The sequence below is a fragment of the Rhipicephalus microplus genome, unplaced genomic scaffold (genome assembly GCF_043290135.1).
Source record: "Rhipicephalus microplus isolate Deutch F79 unplaced genomic scaffold, USDA_Rmic scaffold_12, whole genome shotgun sequence".
In the NCBI taxonomy this organism is placed as follows: Eukaryota; Metazoa; Arthropoda; class Arachnida; order Ixodida; family Ixodidae; genus Rhipicephalus; species Rhipicephalus microplus.
In genome coordinates this window covers 22336714-22352857 of record NW_027464585.1, presented here as the reverse complement: position 1 = coordinate 22352857, position 16144 = coordinate 22336714, and the positions used below count along the sequence as shown (strand labels likewise).

At 45.8% G+C, this 16144-nt stretch overlaps 1 protein-coding gene across 1 annotated transcript in view; it reads left to right on the top strand.

The window, feature by feature from the left end:
• Positions 1 to 15419, top strand: part of LOC119166690 (uncharacterized) — a 74721-nt gene extending 59302 nt beyond the window's left edge. Inside the window, exons 3-4 of the mRNA XM_075882403.1 lie at positions 13104 to 13163; positions 14233 to 15419. Of these exons, the coding sequence (XP_075738518.1) occupies positions 13104 to 13115 (12 nt within the window). The 3' untranslated portion in view covers positions 13116 to 13163; positions 14233 to 15419. The remainder of the gene's footprint in view (positions 1 to 13103; positions 13164 to 14232) is intronic.
• The last annotated feature ends 725 nt before the right edge of the window (positions 15420 to 16144 follow it).

Here is a 16144-nt window from a genome sequence, read left to right as displayed (position 1 = left end):
GGCCTCAACCAATTCTCGGGTTAACTGTTCTCTGTGACGGAATAGCACAGCTGTTTGATCGAACATTGGAGTACAGCCACACTGACGGCAATGTAATGCCAAGTGGGATGTCGGTGTGCCTTTCAAAGAGCTGTGGTGCTCGCGTAGACGGATATTGAGACACCGCCCAGATTGGCCCACGTAAACGTGTCCGCACGAAAAGGGCGTCTCGTATACCACCCCTTTTACACAAGACACGAAACGAATGCCATGTCTCATTGTGCACTTGCCTTTTTTACCACTTTTTTTATTTTCACGGTGCTGCAGTCTCGGGCAAATATCCTTCAGTTTACTTTTGGCTGAAAACACCACGCTGACGCCAAAGCGTGCCGCCACTCTCTTAAACCGGTGGGACACTCCGTGAATATAAGGGATTACCGAGAAAGGTCTGCTCCCTTTGCATCTTTCCGTCGCCGCCAGCTTACCACCTGCTCTTATGGTTTTAAGCAACCTTTCACTAACAGCGGCTATAACAGCATCAGGGTACCCTGCCTGCCGCAACTTAACTGCTTGTTCACACATGCTTTGTCGAATCAGGTGCGGGCATGACTTTGAGATGGCAGACCGGATACAGGAGCTGGCTATTCCATTCTTTACAAGTCTGGAGTGACCAGACTGGTAGTCAAGCAAGCCCTTTTGAGACCTTGGTTTATATCGCCAGCATAAACCATCAGGGCTAAATGCTAACTGGAGGTCTAAATACTGCAATGCATCGTTCCGGGGTACCTCACATGTGAACGTCAAACCGTGCCCTTGCTCCCTGAACACCTTCATTACATCAATCATTTTTCTGATAAAAACACACCTGTCCACGAAAACCAAGTAATCATCAACATAACGAAACACTTTGATTGCCAGATCAACAAGACTACCCTGTATAGCCCTGTCCACCTTTGCCAAAAATATTGTGCTCAGAATAGGCGCGACACACGAACCGATACATACGCCAGATTTCTGAGCAAATACTTTCCCATTCCAAGTGACGAGTGTCGCTTCCAGGTAACACCTCAGTACCTCGAGGAACCCCTCAACTGACACACCTGAACGAGAGGTGAACTCAAATTCGTCCTCTTGATTCCCAATACACTCCTTTACACTCTGCAGAAGAGGGGCTTGCGGTAAGGAGTAGTAAAGATCCTCGATGTCGAGGCTAAATGCCCTTAAGCCTCCCGAGTCGTTGTTCCTAAGAAAATCTACGAGTATATCCGAACTAGCCACTTGAAAAGGGTCAGCCACAACCAGAGATTCAAGGTTCTTTTGAAGATATCGGGACACTATTTGAAGCCAAGTGTTCCTTTCAGAAACTATTGTACGGAAGGGAATGTCAGGCTTATGAGTCTTAGCGGTAAAGAAAACATCTAGAGTATCACCCATTTCTTTCTTTACCTTATTGACCAGTTTATCTAAACTTAGGCTTTTGAGCAGTTCCACTGCTTGCTTTTTTATCTTGGAAGGGTTGTGCGACACTTCGCGAAAATTCTTAGCAATAGCCACGCTTCCTTTCTCGGAAAACAAACCACGAGTCAGAACCACGAAGAACCCTTCCTTGTCGGACACTACACAAGTGAGGCCAGAGGAATGCAAGAAATCAACAACCGAAGACATGACAATATCATGCACTCGCCTTGGTCTATGCTTAAGCAGAACATCGGTGCACTCCGCCACACAAGTAGTCCTGCTGTCCTCGGGCACTCTTCGAGCCACAGACCTTGAAACCGAAACCAGCTCTGCCGGGCGAAGGGCCGGTTCCACACAAAACTTGGGACCTTTACTCAACACATCCAAGTGCTTGACTGGCACATCACATTCACTCAAGTTAAGCACCTTGGCCTCCGAAGTTGCCTTAGTTCTTGTTCTTGCAGGAAGCGTGGGTCTGACCTGGTTCCATAGCCACTCAGTAACTTGGTTGCAAAGCTTCAGCCACAGATTATATTTGTAGTTCACTTGGGGCGGGCTTAAATCCTGTTGACACGTCAACCGCAAGCAATCCTTGAGGAAACGAACTTGATGCCACCATTCCGAGCACAGCAAACGGCACATCCTTCTGGAGTGTCCAGCCGACGGACGCAACACGCCAACGAGCACCTGAAGATCGGGGGGACACGTAGACGTCTTAGCATACCAAGACGCCGTCCGGGCTCGACATATATACACTGCGATCAGTGACGTGAGAAGGCTGGGATTAGAGAGCAAAACGTTAGAACAAATAACAGAGCCCTTCGTACTAGAAATAAGACTGATGAGAGCGGCGAGTTGGGCAGGTTGGTAACGATGCATGACTAAGAAATCTTAGCGCCACAGAACGGAAACAAAAGAAAGAAACGTAGACAACACGAGCGCTAACTTCAAACCAAGTTTATTCGGAAACACACATGAATATATACGAACTCAAATCACAGAAATCTCACGCCTACTTTTTTACACATATATTGTTATACAACGTCATACAAAAACAAAAAATGTAATATCAGGAAATAAACAGGTAAACGCGCATGTGTAAATGGAACCAAGAAAACTTAGAAAAAAACCTTAACAGCCCCCCGAAAAACCCTACAAACGAAAAATGTAAATGTATGACGTTGTATAACAATATATGTGTAAAAAAGTAGGCGTGAGATTTCTGTGATTTGAGTTCGTATATATTCATGTGTGTTTCCGAATAAACTTGGTTTGAAGTTAGCGCTCGTGTTGTCTACGTTTCTTTCTTTTGTTTCCGTTCTGTGGCGCTAAGATTTCTTAGTCATGCATCGTTACCAACCTGCCCAACTCGCCGCTCTCATCAGTCTTATTTCTAGTACGAAGGGCTCTGTTATTTGTTCTAACGTTTTGCTCTCTAATCCCAGCCTTCTCACGTCACTGATCGCAGTGTATATATGTCGAGCCCGGACGGCGTCTTGGTATGCTAAGACGTCTACGTGTCCCCCCGATCTTCAGGTGCTCGTTGGCGTGTTGCGTCCGTCGGCTGGACACTCCAGAAGGATGTGCCGTTTGCTGTGCTCGGAATGGTGGCATCAAGTTCGTTTCCTCAAGGATTGCTTGCGGTTGACGTGTCAACAGGATTTAAGCCCGCCCCAAGTGAACTACAAATATAATCTGTGGCTGAAGCTTTGCAACCAAGTTACTGAGTGGCTATGGAACCAGGTCAGACCCACGCTTCCTGCAAGAACAAGAACTAAGGCAACTTCGGAGGCCAAGGTGCTTAACTTGAGTGAATGTGATGTGCCAGTCAAGCACTTGGATGTGTTGAGTAAAGGTCCCAAGTTTTGTGTGGAACCGGCCCTTCGCCCGGCAGAGCTGGTTTCGGTTTCAAGGTCTGTGGCTCGAAGAGTGCCCGAGGACAGCAGGACTACTTGTGTGGCGGAGTGCACCGATGTTCTGCTTAAGCATAGACCAAGGCGAGTGCATGATATTGTCATGTCTTCGGTTGTTGATTTCTTGCATTCCTCTGGCCTCACTTGTGTAGTGTCCGACAAGGAAGGGTTCTTCGTGGTTCTGACTCGTGGTTTGTTTTCCGAGAAAGGAAGCGTGGCTATTGCTAAGAATTTTCGCGAAGTGTCGCACAACCCTTCCAAGATAAAAAAGCAAGCAGTGGAACTGCTCAAAAGCCTAAGTTTAGATAAACTGGTCAATAAGGTAAAGAAAGAAATGGGTGATACTCTAGATGTTTTCTTTACCGCTAAGACTCATAAGCCTGACATTCCCTTCCGTACAATAGTTTCTGAAAGGAACACTTGGCTTCAAATAGTGTCCCGATATCTTCAAAAGAACCTTGAATCTCTGGTTGTGGCTGACCCTTTTCAAGTGGCTAGTTCGGATATACTCGTAGATTTTCTTAGGAACAACGACTCGGGAGGCTTAAGGGCATTTAGCCTCGACATCGAGGATCTTTACTACTCCTTACCGCAAGCCCCTCTTCTGCAGAGTGTAAAGGAGTGTATTGGGAATCAAGAGGACGAATTTGAGTTCACCTCTCGTTCAGGTGTGTCAGTTGAGGGGTTCCTCGAGGTACTGAGGTGTTACCTGGAAGCGACACTCGTCACTTGGAATGGGAAAGTATTTGCTCAGAAATCTGGCGTATGTATCGGTTCGTGTGTCGCGCCTATTCTGAGCACAATATTTTTTTGGCAAAGGTGGACAGGGCTATACAGGGTAGTCTTGTTGATCTGGCAGTCAAAGTGTTTCGTTATGTTGATGATTACTTGGTTTTCGTGGACAGGTGTGTTTTTATCAGAAAAATGATTGATGTAATGAAGGTGTTCAGGGAGCAAGGGCACGGTTTGACGTTCACATGTGAGGTACCCCGGAACGATGCATTGCAGTATTTAGACCTCCAGTTAGCATTTAGCCCTGATGGTTTATGCTGGCGATATAAACCAAGGTCTCAAAAGGGCTTGCTTGACTACCAGTCTGGTCACTCCAGACTTGTAAAGAATGGAATAGCCAGCTCCTGTATCCGGTCTGCCATCTCAAAGTCATGCCCGCACCTGATTCGACAAAGCATGTGTGAACAAGCAGTTAAGTTGCGGCAGGCAGGGTACCCTGATGCTGTTATAGCCGCTGTTAGTGAAAGGTTGCTTAAAACCATAAGAGCAGGTGGTAAGCTGGCGGCGACGGAAAGATGCAAAGGGAGCAGACCTTTCTCGGTAATCCCTTATATTCACGGAGTGTCCCACCGGTTTAAGAGAGTGGCGGCACGCTTTGGCGTCAGCGTGGTGTTTTCAGCCAAAAGTAAACTGAAGGATATTTGCCCGAGACTGCAGCACCGTGAAAATAAAAAAAGTGGTAAAAAAGGCAAGTGCACAATGAGACATGGCATTCGTTTCGTGTCTTGTGTAAAAGGGGTGGTATACGAGACGCCCTTTTCGTGCGGACACGTTTACGTGGGCCAATCTGGGCGGTGTCTCAATATCCGTCTACGCGAGCACCACAGCTCTTTGAAAGGCACACCGACATCCCACTTGGCATTACATTGCCGTCAGTGTGGCTGTACTCCAATGTTCGATCAAACAGCTGTGCTATTCCGTCACAGAGAGCAGTTAACCCGAGAATTGGTTGAGGCCTGCTTCATCCGAAAACGTGGCGAGAAGTGCGTGAGTCATCCGTCTGTACTCCTTCACGATAAAGAATTTTCATTCCTAATGAGCACGTTTTCATAGTTTCACCGAGGTAAGCATGCGCAGTTGGTGTTACATTTTTCGTTTGTAGGGTTTTTCGGGGGGCTGTTAAGGTTTTTTTCTAAGTTTTCTTGGTTCCATTTACACATGCGCGTTTACCTGTTTATTTCCTGATATTACATTTTTTGTTTTTGTATGACGTTGTATAACAATATATGTGTAAAAAAGTAGGCGTGAGATTTCTGTGATTTGAGTTCGTATATATTCATGTGTGTTTCCGAATAAACTTGGTTTGAAGTTAGCGCTCGTGTTGTCTACGTTTCTTTCTTTTGTTTCCGTTCTGTGGCGCTAAGATTTCTTAGTCATGCGTCCTCATAACTGTTGTTGGTTGTGAGTATGCCTACAATAACCTTTGCCACAGGGCCGTGGAGAAGAGATCGAAGGTAGTGAAACCGATCGACGTTCTTGAGACGCGAATTCTCGTGTACGACGTGTCGAAAGAGGTCCCAAAATGGTAGCGATTTCTCGGGGGACCCGTCGAATCTCTTTAGCTTAGGAAGCCTTGCTCCTGTGCCGCCCGAAATATTTGACGGGGCTGCTTGACGCGGCAGAGAAGACTCGATTGGCAACTCACCGTTGTACCTGACTGGCCCTGATGTTCGGACAGCCAGCTCCTGGATGGGATGTTTAATGAAGCCAACGCTCCCTGCAGTTCGGTCCTCGTACTCTAGCACCAAGTCCATGTCCACCAGCACTTCGTCATCCGCCATGTGGGCGTGCAGTGCTTCATTAGCCTTGGCGAGCTCGTCGGTGCTTTTCTCCGGGCGCTGAAGAATGCTGCGAAGCTCCGCCAAGTTGAATTCATTGGAGGCTAGTAGTTCAACAAGGCATTGATGATCTTGGTGCTGTGTCGCCGTCTAGCTTCTCTCGTGTTACGCAGGCGCTCCATGGTCCTTCCTCCTTGAAACCAGGTAGGCTTTCGGCATCAATGTAAAATCCGTAGACTTCTTTAGTGGAAAACAGGGTTCAAAGGACTAATACGCCTGGGGATGAAGAGCAGAGCATCTCGATGTACATTTATTGCGGCGTAGATCCAAGAACCACCTCCCATGCCACGCGCATTCCTCATCTTTCTCTTCATCTCCTCCACCTTATGTCTCCGTTTTTAACAATAGCTTTTCCACGCATACCTAAACAGGTACTGCAGGCTTTCAAGAGTGTGGGTTTTGTATTTCAGGGCCCATGGAAGAAGGCATCTCAAGTCATGATACCAGCGCACTCTAATACAAAAGTACCCAAAAAAGGAGTAACGAGGCCCTATGGGCGCGCGATGAACGAATAGACCGTTGAAGAGCAACCACAGAGTGTTTCATTCGCGTGTGTAATGAACAGAGTGGACAGCTGTGTTGTCGAGAAACAAGTGAACCCCATCGTTTATTCTGCGTTGGTAGTTATAGTCGAAGATGGAAAGGGTTAGAAAAGGTGAGGGCCAGGAGTACGCACGAGGCAATAATGCATGTAGATAGCACATGTACTTCCATTCGATATGATACATCTTCCTTCCAAACAGTTGACGAAATTAATGCCGCTGGCTTGTCTGCTGGAACTGCTGGTCGTAACCCAGACGCTCTGGCGGCCACGTCTGTCGTCGACTGCGCCTCAGTGGTTGGGCGACGGCTGCTGAGCTTCCGCGGGCGAGACTGCGGTGGTCGATGACGCCTCACCTTGAAGTGGGATGTGGTTGTTGTTAGTATCTTCGTCGTGGAATGAACCAACACTACATGGTTCCTTCGTCGCCAGAAGGTGCCGACGGTTGCGCCTCAGCACGGTGTTGCTCTCTGTGCGTACGTAGAAGGACTGTGGGCTGGCTGATCCGATCACTTAACTTTCGTTGCCCATGGTGTCTTATTCAAGCGAACCACGTCATTGTCGCAGAGGCCAGGTGGAGTGCGCCTATGACGACTTCTATGCCAGTGTTTCTTGACGAGCGTTGCTGACACTGGGTTAAAGTCCGGCAATAGTGTGCGCAGCCGCCTTTCTTGCAACAGTTCGCCCAGAGACCAGCCATCTTCAACAGGACTTGCCCTGTAATTCAATAAGCCCAGCCAGAAACACTCTGCTGCAGCTTTTGTTTTCTTTAGCATGCGTTTTACAACTTGTACGCCCCTTTCTGCGAGCCCGTTCAATTGCGCGTACTGCAGGCTTGATTTCACGTGCTTAAAGTTGTAACGTTTTGTGAAAATAATGAACTATTGGCTGCTAAACTGTGGGCCATTATCAGTAGAAACCTCGGCTGGTGTGCCATACCTTGAAAATATTGCACTCAGTCTATCGATGACAGTACTGGCTGTTGTATCGGGCAGTAGCTCCACCTGAGGCAAATTGGACATCAAGTCATAGGCGCGCAAATAATGTCTTCCCGAGTACTGAGAAAAATCGACACCGATACGATACCATGCCTGAGTAGGTGTTGGTTGCATTATTAAAGGCTCCGATGGCTGCTTATAAGCGTATGTCTTGCAAGTTAGACATTTTTCGATCAAGGAATGAATTTCCGAGTTTATATTCGGCCAGTAAACCATTTGTCTTGCTGTAGCTTAACACTTTACCTGGCCAATATGGCCTGCGTGGATCCGTTTCAACATGTCGCTACGTATTCTTGTCGATATCGCCACTTTAGTGCCTTTCAATAGTATGCCGTTTACTACGGATAGCTCAGCGGCCACCGGTTTCAAGGGGCCATCAACAGGCTCCCCCTTGGCAAGCTTTTTTAGCACTGTGCCAAGATATGGATCGAGAGCTTAGATTAGATTTGTGGGGTTTAACGTCCCAAAACCACCATATGATTATGAGAGACGCCGTAGTGGAGGGCTCCGGAAGTTTTGACCCCCTGGGGTTCTTTAACGTGCACCCAAATCTGAGTACACGGGCCTACAACATTTCCGCCTTCATCGGAAATGCAGCCGCCGCAGCCGGGATTTGAACCCGCGACCTGCGGGTCAGCAGCCGAGTACCTTAGTCACTAGACCATATGGATCGAGAGCTGTTTTCTGTGCAAGTTTTCCAGCTGTCGTTTCACTTACGAGTGCTGATACGACCGCGACGGCATGAATCTCGACGTCACTCGTGCCCGCAGCTCCCTTGATTCCAGGAACAGGTGATCGGGACAGCATATCAGCAAGGGCCATCTGTTTACCAGGATTGTACGTCAGCGTGTAATCATATTTCATCAATCTCAAGAAAAATCGTTGCACTTAGGGTGGCATATCGCTTATGCCTTTCTTTAATATGTCTATCGGCGGACTGTGATCACTCTCGAGGGTGATGGGGCGGCCATAAACAAAATGAGTTTTTCACAACCAAAAACTGTAGCCAGAGCCTCTTTTTCAATCTGTGAATATCTTTGTTCCGTTTATGATAAATCTCTCGACGCATAGGCAACCGGCTGCCAGCAGTCTACATGACGTTGCAGAAGTGCCACGCCAACCCCACTTTGCGAGGCATCTGCAGTTACCTTTGTCTCCCGATTTGGATCAAATTTATCAAGCACTGGGGCATTACTTAAATCCCGGCATATGGCCTGCCATTCGCTTTCGTTGTTTGGTGTCCAATCAAAGATGGCACCATGTTTCATGAGAGAACGTAAAGTAGACGTGCGCTGTGAGAGAGCTGGTATCTACTTGCTGAAGTAGTTAACTACTCCCAGTAGCCTTTGAACAGCCAATTTGTCCTGATGTCTTGGTATTTTCAAAAGACCGTTAACAAGGTCAGGAATTGGCCTAATACCCTTGTCGCTAATGATGTCATCCAAAAAGAGCACTTCTTGTTGGCCGAAGCAACATTTGGATGCATTGAAGGCAAGGCCTGCTTTTCAGCTGTTTCTAATGCTCTGCGCAGCCTCTCATCGTGCTCAGCCTTGGTCCCTCCTCAAATTAACACATCGTCTACGTACATGCGTACACTGGCAAGACCATCAAAAACCTCGTTAAGGGCTTTTTGAAACACTTCGCTCGCCGACTCTCTACTGAATGGTAGACGATGAAAGCGATACCGGTCGAAAGGCGTCGCGATTGTGCATATCTTCGACGATTGTTCGTCTAATGCTATTTGATGAAATCCCGTATTTGCGTTGAGCCGCCAAAAGAACTTCGCGCCTGCCAAGTGTGCTTCAATATCCTCTCGGCTCGGCATTTGGTAGTGTTCCCTCTTGATGTTTTTTGATGCGTCTAGGGTCCATGCAGACCCACAATTTGCCGTCTGTCTTTTGTCAATAAAATTACGGGAGGCGTAATCTTTGTCCCTACTTTGAACCATATGATCTAAAGCATTGCCTCCGAGATGCGGCATACAGCCATTCATCTGTAGAGCAGACGACGGATGACAACTTGCCCTAAAGCGTGTTGTTCAGTGTAATGCGGCAGTCTTCATGCCCCAAATGATAAAATTTTGTTATGAATCGTTTATGAACTCATTCAACATTCAATTCTCTTACCCAACATGTTGTAAACACATGGCCGTCACAGCAGCTTCACCTGTGTGTCAGTAATAGAAAGGCACCACATATTAGAAGTCTCTGTGCTCTACGTATAAGAGCGAATTCAGATACTGTAGAATATCGTGTTCAAAATAGTTTTTACTATCTGCAAAAACAGCCTTTCTTCATTAAATTCAGCCACGTTTACTCGCGTTTGAAGCTTATTGCTGCTTTTCCGTTCTGTTTTCTAGATTTCTCAACTTATCAGCGCATTTTCGAAAAGCTCTGATTTGTACCGAGAATATTGTCACTAAATCAAAATACTGCAACATGTTTTTCTATATTGCTGTATGATGGCCTTCGGTTGTGTTTTTACGAGATTTTAAGAAAAATCGAAGATGGGGTTTTTTATTATTAAAATTTCAGTGGAGTACACTTTTGCCATTATGAGAACTTTGAGGCAATATATTAAAATTTACATTTGCCCTACGGCACAATAATTTATGTGCCTAATGAACACACTAAATCCTTAAAACGTGTCAAGTTTGAAAACGCTGCTTGCGTTTTTTCGGAGAAAAGAAATGGGGAATAAGTAACTTATTTTACACTGTCGCAAACTTATACATTTTTTAGGCTATTTTCTTAAAATCTACAAACTTGAAACCGTATGAATTCATTATTCATTAGACAAACATTTCAGGTAAAAAATATGTTCTTTGAAACAAAAATATTTGTCTATTTATAGCATCTGCAATTTTCGAAAATTAAAGGTTACGAAATTGGTGCCTCCGTGTTGGTGAAGTTTGATTTTTTTTTCTTGTAAGTTATGCCGTTAACTATAAAACGAAGTTGACTTTCGGGCTATCTGATGAGGGGTGCACGAATTATAAAATACTCAATGAAATCTAAAATATCAATTTTTGGACCCGTGTCGATCTCTCGTGAAAACCCCCAGTTGCCCTATAAGGTGCAAATGTGAGGACTAAATGTTAGTCCATATAGGTGAATTGGGGGACTAACGGTGACTCATTGAGGTGTAAATGTTAGGACTAAACATTTGTCCCTTGAGCTCGTTTGTGGGGACAAATGGTTAGACCCAGTGCCGCCAGTTCTTAAAGAAATTAATGGTTGTGGCAGCCCCACTAGTTCCCTAAAGAACAAACCACACTCCGTTTTAACACCTTTTGCCTTAGAGTGTGGTGAGCCGTGTGTCACTGAATGTGAGGAGAACTTCAGCACACCACACGCATGCGCAGTGATCGGTGCATCAGATTTCAGGACCTTTTGTATTTTGCATTTCAGTGTGAATCGAAGAAAATACCTACATTAATGATACTAGTGCCGAGCAATGCACCTCTGGTGATGAATGTAGCGTTGGATGAATGTAGCGTACTGTTTGATATAATATTTTTGCACGCAGGTATCTTGACAGCCGCACATTTCAATGCGGGCAGCATTACGCGTTCAACGCTTTCCTTCATGTCTCCTGAACGTGCTCGTTAGAGGCCTTGGACTTCTGCGCAAGCATGGACGACGATGAAGTGCTTGTATGGCAGCATGCGTATTGTTTGAGTTCCATGGTTTTTGGTGAATAATTTTAATTTCGCCTGTCAAGCGTGTTCTCCGGCTGGTGGGCTATGAATGTAGAGCCCTACGGAAGACTACCGAAACCCGGAATGACCACGGGTGTTGCTTCAAGGAAGCACTAAAGCTTCAAAAGTGGCACTGACAATGATGGCATCGAACCCTACAACGTCAGCAGTGATGAATCAGGGGATGACAACTTCGAGCTTGTGAGAAACCACAAGCAAAACAGACAATTTCTGAGCACGTCACCCAAATCGAGTGAGCTCACCCTGCGATCTTCGCGGAATACCGAGGTGTCAACCATCCTTCTTTTCATGACAGTTCTCGCTAGTGACAACTGGAGACGCCTTAACCGGCACGCCGTGTCTGTACAGCTAGAGGCATTGGTGCCGAATGAAGTAAAGGAAGTAGAAGTGAATAGCGGAAAAAACATCCTAGCGATTGACGTCAATCATGTGACTGCGCTTGACAAATTGCGTGAAGAAACAGAACCTAATGGCGTGAAAGTCCGCTATCATACACCACTGGGCAAAGAAGTGAGCACTGGGGTGACATATGACGTTGCCGAAGCCATTACAAATTCGGACCCACCAGTGTTGATTAGGCTGGCTTCGGAAGATGCCATTATTACAAGTATATGTCGTATCGCGTCATCACGATGCGTATAAATTACCTTTAAGGGCAAATCACTTCTAGCACACATAAAAGTGGGCCACTTCCGACACAAAGTTCGCCCTTTTATACCGAAACCACTTCAGTGCTGGAGGCGCATGAAGTTAGGTCACGTAAGTGATGCATGCACGAACTCTACTGTCTGTTCCCTATGCACTGGGCATCACAACAACGATACGTGCGACGCCACGAAAATAAAGTGCTCAAATTGCAATGGGCCAAATGATGCTTCTTCGAAGGACTGTCCTTTTATTCGAAAGGAACTAACAATACTGATGAAGAGGGCTAGGGATGACACCTCACACCGAGAAGCAGCTGCAATCATTACGCAACGACGGCTCCTTGCCGGCGCTGCACCAACACCACCAAGACCTCGTCGCCTCACGAAGCACGTCCTAAACCACATCCACCTCCCCCACTCTGGCCAAGTTGTCGGTTCCAAGAACAAAGGTGCTTCTGCTAGCAGTGAAGCTGACGCCTCATCCTCATTACCCAGTCAGAACACAGCTGTTTCAAAGGAAAATGATGCCGCTACCAGCAATGCAGGTGACGCTTGGCCCGAACTCCCAAAGATACATGCGCCTGATGAGAGGCATCAGACTTCGCCAGTGAGGGACACTTTATTGGTGCCTCATAACTTGACGTATGAAGAACAACTTATCGACACGGTCAGCACCCTTGTCAGTGCTATGCGCGTGCTGCTGAGCAATATGCAGACACCGACAACGCAAAGCGTGTTGCAACTGCTTGACACCATCACTCCAGTTCTCACAAGCCTTCAGAAGCCTGTTCCTTGAGAACGCAAGCGGCACCATCATGGATTCACCATCGGCAAGATTTTGGGTGCATGGAACCACGCATACAAGTTAATGCAACGAATGGGATCATTTGAATAGGACACGGATGTGACTCACCGTCTGTGATGTTAAGCACATAACTGCCGTTTGGTCGACGGCATGAGCGAAATTTCTCTCCTCTCTCTCTAACTTTTATTCTCTTACCCCTTCCCCAGTGCAAAGTAGCCTACCAGGCTCAGCCATGGTGACCTCCCTGCCTTTCTTTCATCCTTATTTTCTCGCTCTCTCTGCGCAAGCATGACCGTAATGTTCATGATGGTTTACCCAGTGCAAGCTAGCCAGTTAAATACTTGCAGCGGTACACTGATACAGTGGATCACGAGCTGGTTGTTTAAGCGGTACATGTCTTCCTCTTTGCAGTTCCCACCATAGAAAAGCCCAAGGTTGAAAACTCGGGGGAGCAGCCACCCCGTCCTGGAGGTGAATATTACGTTTCGTAAGGTATATTTGGTGATGTTTCCTGATATTTTCGTGGAGGTCCGCCAACAGCCACGCAACAGCCACGCAACAGCCACGCAACAGCCAGAAGTGTAAGCAGAGTGGTGACTTCATGGGCCCTTGGCCCTTGCACATGCGACATGCGGGTGTGTTGCTGCGCGTTCCTAATTTATATAAATATATATATATATATATATATATATATATATATATATATATATATATATATATATATATATATAGCTGGAGCACCTTCAAGGAGAAATAAAGAATAAAGAGAAAGCTAGCTGTTGCCAAGAGGAGATACCGTAAAAGTGAACAAGAAAAGAAAGTGCTGGAGCCAAAAAACAAACATCTCGTAAGTGAAGACCAAGCGAGGTCCCTAGAGCAGCTTTAAACAAAGGGGATGTGCTGGGAGGCCAACACACTGGTGAAAGCATTCGAGCTCCGTCTGTCCAGTGGGTCTCAAGGGTACTGTTTACTACGAGATAGTGGTTTTCCGTTTCCGGCCAAGCGTACGCCCCAACGCCATCTAGAGAGCTTGAAGTTTTCGCCTGGGCTTCTTCAAGACATGCTCGAGCCTCTAAGAGAAAGGTATGCTTGAGAAGACTTTTTGATTCTTAAAACAATATCACAGGAATAAATTGGGCGCTATTAATAGGTAATAGCATTAATCATTTTGTCAATGATGACTTGAGTTTGTGCACCCTCATGCTTCTTTTTGTAATAATGCTATGTTACTTTCATTTCAGAATACAAATAAGGCATAAATATTTTTGATTCGGTGATTAATATTAACTTTTGACAACGTTAGCGGCTAGGCTCGTTATTTGTCCGTAATTTTGATTAATCAACACATAGACCCCACAGAATAGACACAAGGAGGATAACAGTGCTTCCATTCGTGCCATTGTCCTAGCATCTACGGCATTGTGCTCTTTCCTCTGTTTCCCAAAAATGATGCTACCACTACTTATGTATGTATATATGTAAATGTGTTTATAGCGCATTTTGTATCTCTTCTGAAGATTGGTTATAATTTTTCCCCTAGGTGAACCTCATGAACGCCACGCCACATCAATGATCGAGGAAATGCGACTCAGCCGGGGCTTGTTTACGATCATTCATCCCGGTGTGTTCTCGGCTCTCCTGAATTACTTCTAGCTGATGGTTCTCTGTAGGAAGATACCACATACTCACGGCTTATTGTTCATGTTGGGTGGACTGTCAATCAGATGGAAGCAATTTATTGTGTATCATTTAACGGGCAATTCATTCAGTGCTCTAGCTATGGAGGAAGAGATCATTCACATCCTAATGGCATGCGAGTCACTTGGGCAGAAAATTTATGCAGTGACTTCACACATGGAGTGTCGAAACCTGGCGCTCTGGAGGCTTTTCAGTATTCACGTGGGAAGACACAGCAAGCCACACACAAGTTGCGTTCACCCCTGTGGGTCTCAACGGAAACTGTGGTTTTTTGCTCATGTGCTGCACTCGCTCAAGAGTTTAAGAAATCACTTGACTAGATGTCAGCTTAATTTATGTTCCGGATGATGTAGTCCAGAAAAATGGCTTACGACAAATGTTGCTAATCTCAAATTTTTCAAAATTCTTGCCCGACGTGATGCTAAATCTGAGCTGAAACTAGCCTCTCACCTAAATTTGGCCTGTTTAGATTACAAAATGAAAGTCAGCACGGCCAACAGTTTATTTCACAACGACACATTCGCTCTTTTGCGCCTTTTAATAGAGAAGGGCCTCGTATTGAAGAATGCTCTTTCGACGGCTTGGTTCGTCACGGTGATCTTTCATTGGTTTCGCTTCTTAACATCTAGGACTACCAAGGTCGCCTTTAGCAGCGCAGTTGAAGGAGCCTATATAAACAGCTTATAATTTCTGAATGAGACAGTGGGGCTGTTTTCTAAAATTTCTGTTGGTGCACAGACAATATTGGTATGGAAAACTGTTCAAATGGGCATAACTTTGTCGACACTATCTGCTCTCGAAGTGGAAGAGATGCTACTCAATAAATACAAGTTTCAGTATGTTTTAATCAGTAGGTTTTGTCAAGATGAACTTGAGAACCTGTTTTCAACTTTGCGTGCGAAAAACTCCATTCCACGCCTCTATGAATTCAAGTGTAGCCTTTGGCAGTGCCACATTAGCGCAATTTCTAAAGCTGAGTACCCATAGCAGTTACTCAGACGACGAAGGCTTTTTGCTCGTAGGCTTTAATGTGGGAAAAGAACAGAGTGGAGAAGCCACTGCAACTACTGCTTCCGACATTCTAGACTTGAGCACAGAAGGAGAGGAGCCTCTAGTCTACCTAGCAGGGTATGTTGTATTGAAAAATAACCAAAAGACTTGACTGCGAACACTGCAAGGCTTCTCTAGCCTCTAGTGCTGCTAGCTGCAAGCTAATTCACATGAAGAACTTTTCTACGTCACACCTGTCGCTCACCAGCCTTTCCGCAGGTGTGATCGAAGTCAAAAAAGTTGCGAAAACTTTTTCCGTGCAAACAAAGAGGCACTGCGATCCAAACAAGTGAGCTTATCCGCAGTTGAAGCGGTGATAATTCAGTGTGTTTGCGCGCAAACATTTTTTCGTTCTTGCCATAGCATATTGCCATGAGTCATTCGTATGTTCTTGAAAGTACGAATGGAGATTTCAGTCCTAACAGACGCTTCTAAGATCGCACATAACGCAACACAAAGTAAGTGCGGAAGTAAGAGTATTGGTATGCGTGCCGCGGTATCCGGTCCATGGTAGACAATTTGAATCCTTTCTAATGATGCTGATGCGCATGGTTGAAAGGCAGCTTGTTTTCTTGACCTACGGCTCTGAAAGTCTTTTGTGCAACTGCGTTTCACCAAGCATTTTTCATTTCACTTTATTTATGTCATCTTTTGCTCCTCAGTATGTTTTTCGTTCAAAGCTTCAGGAGGCACGTCAAATAAAA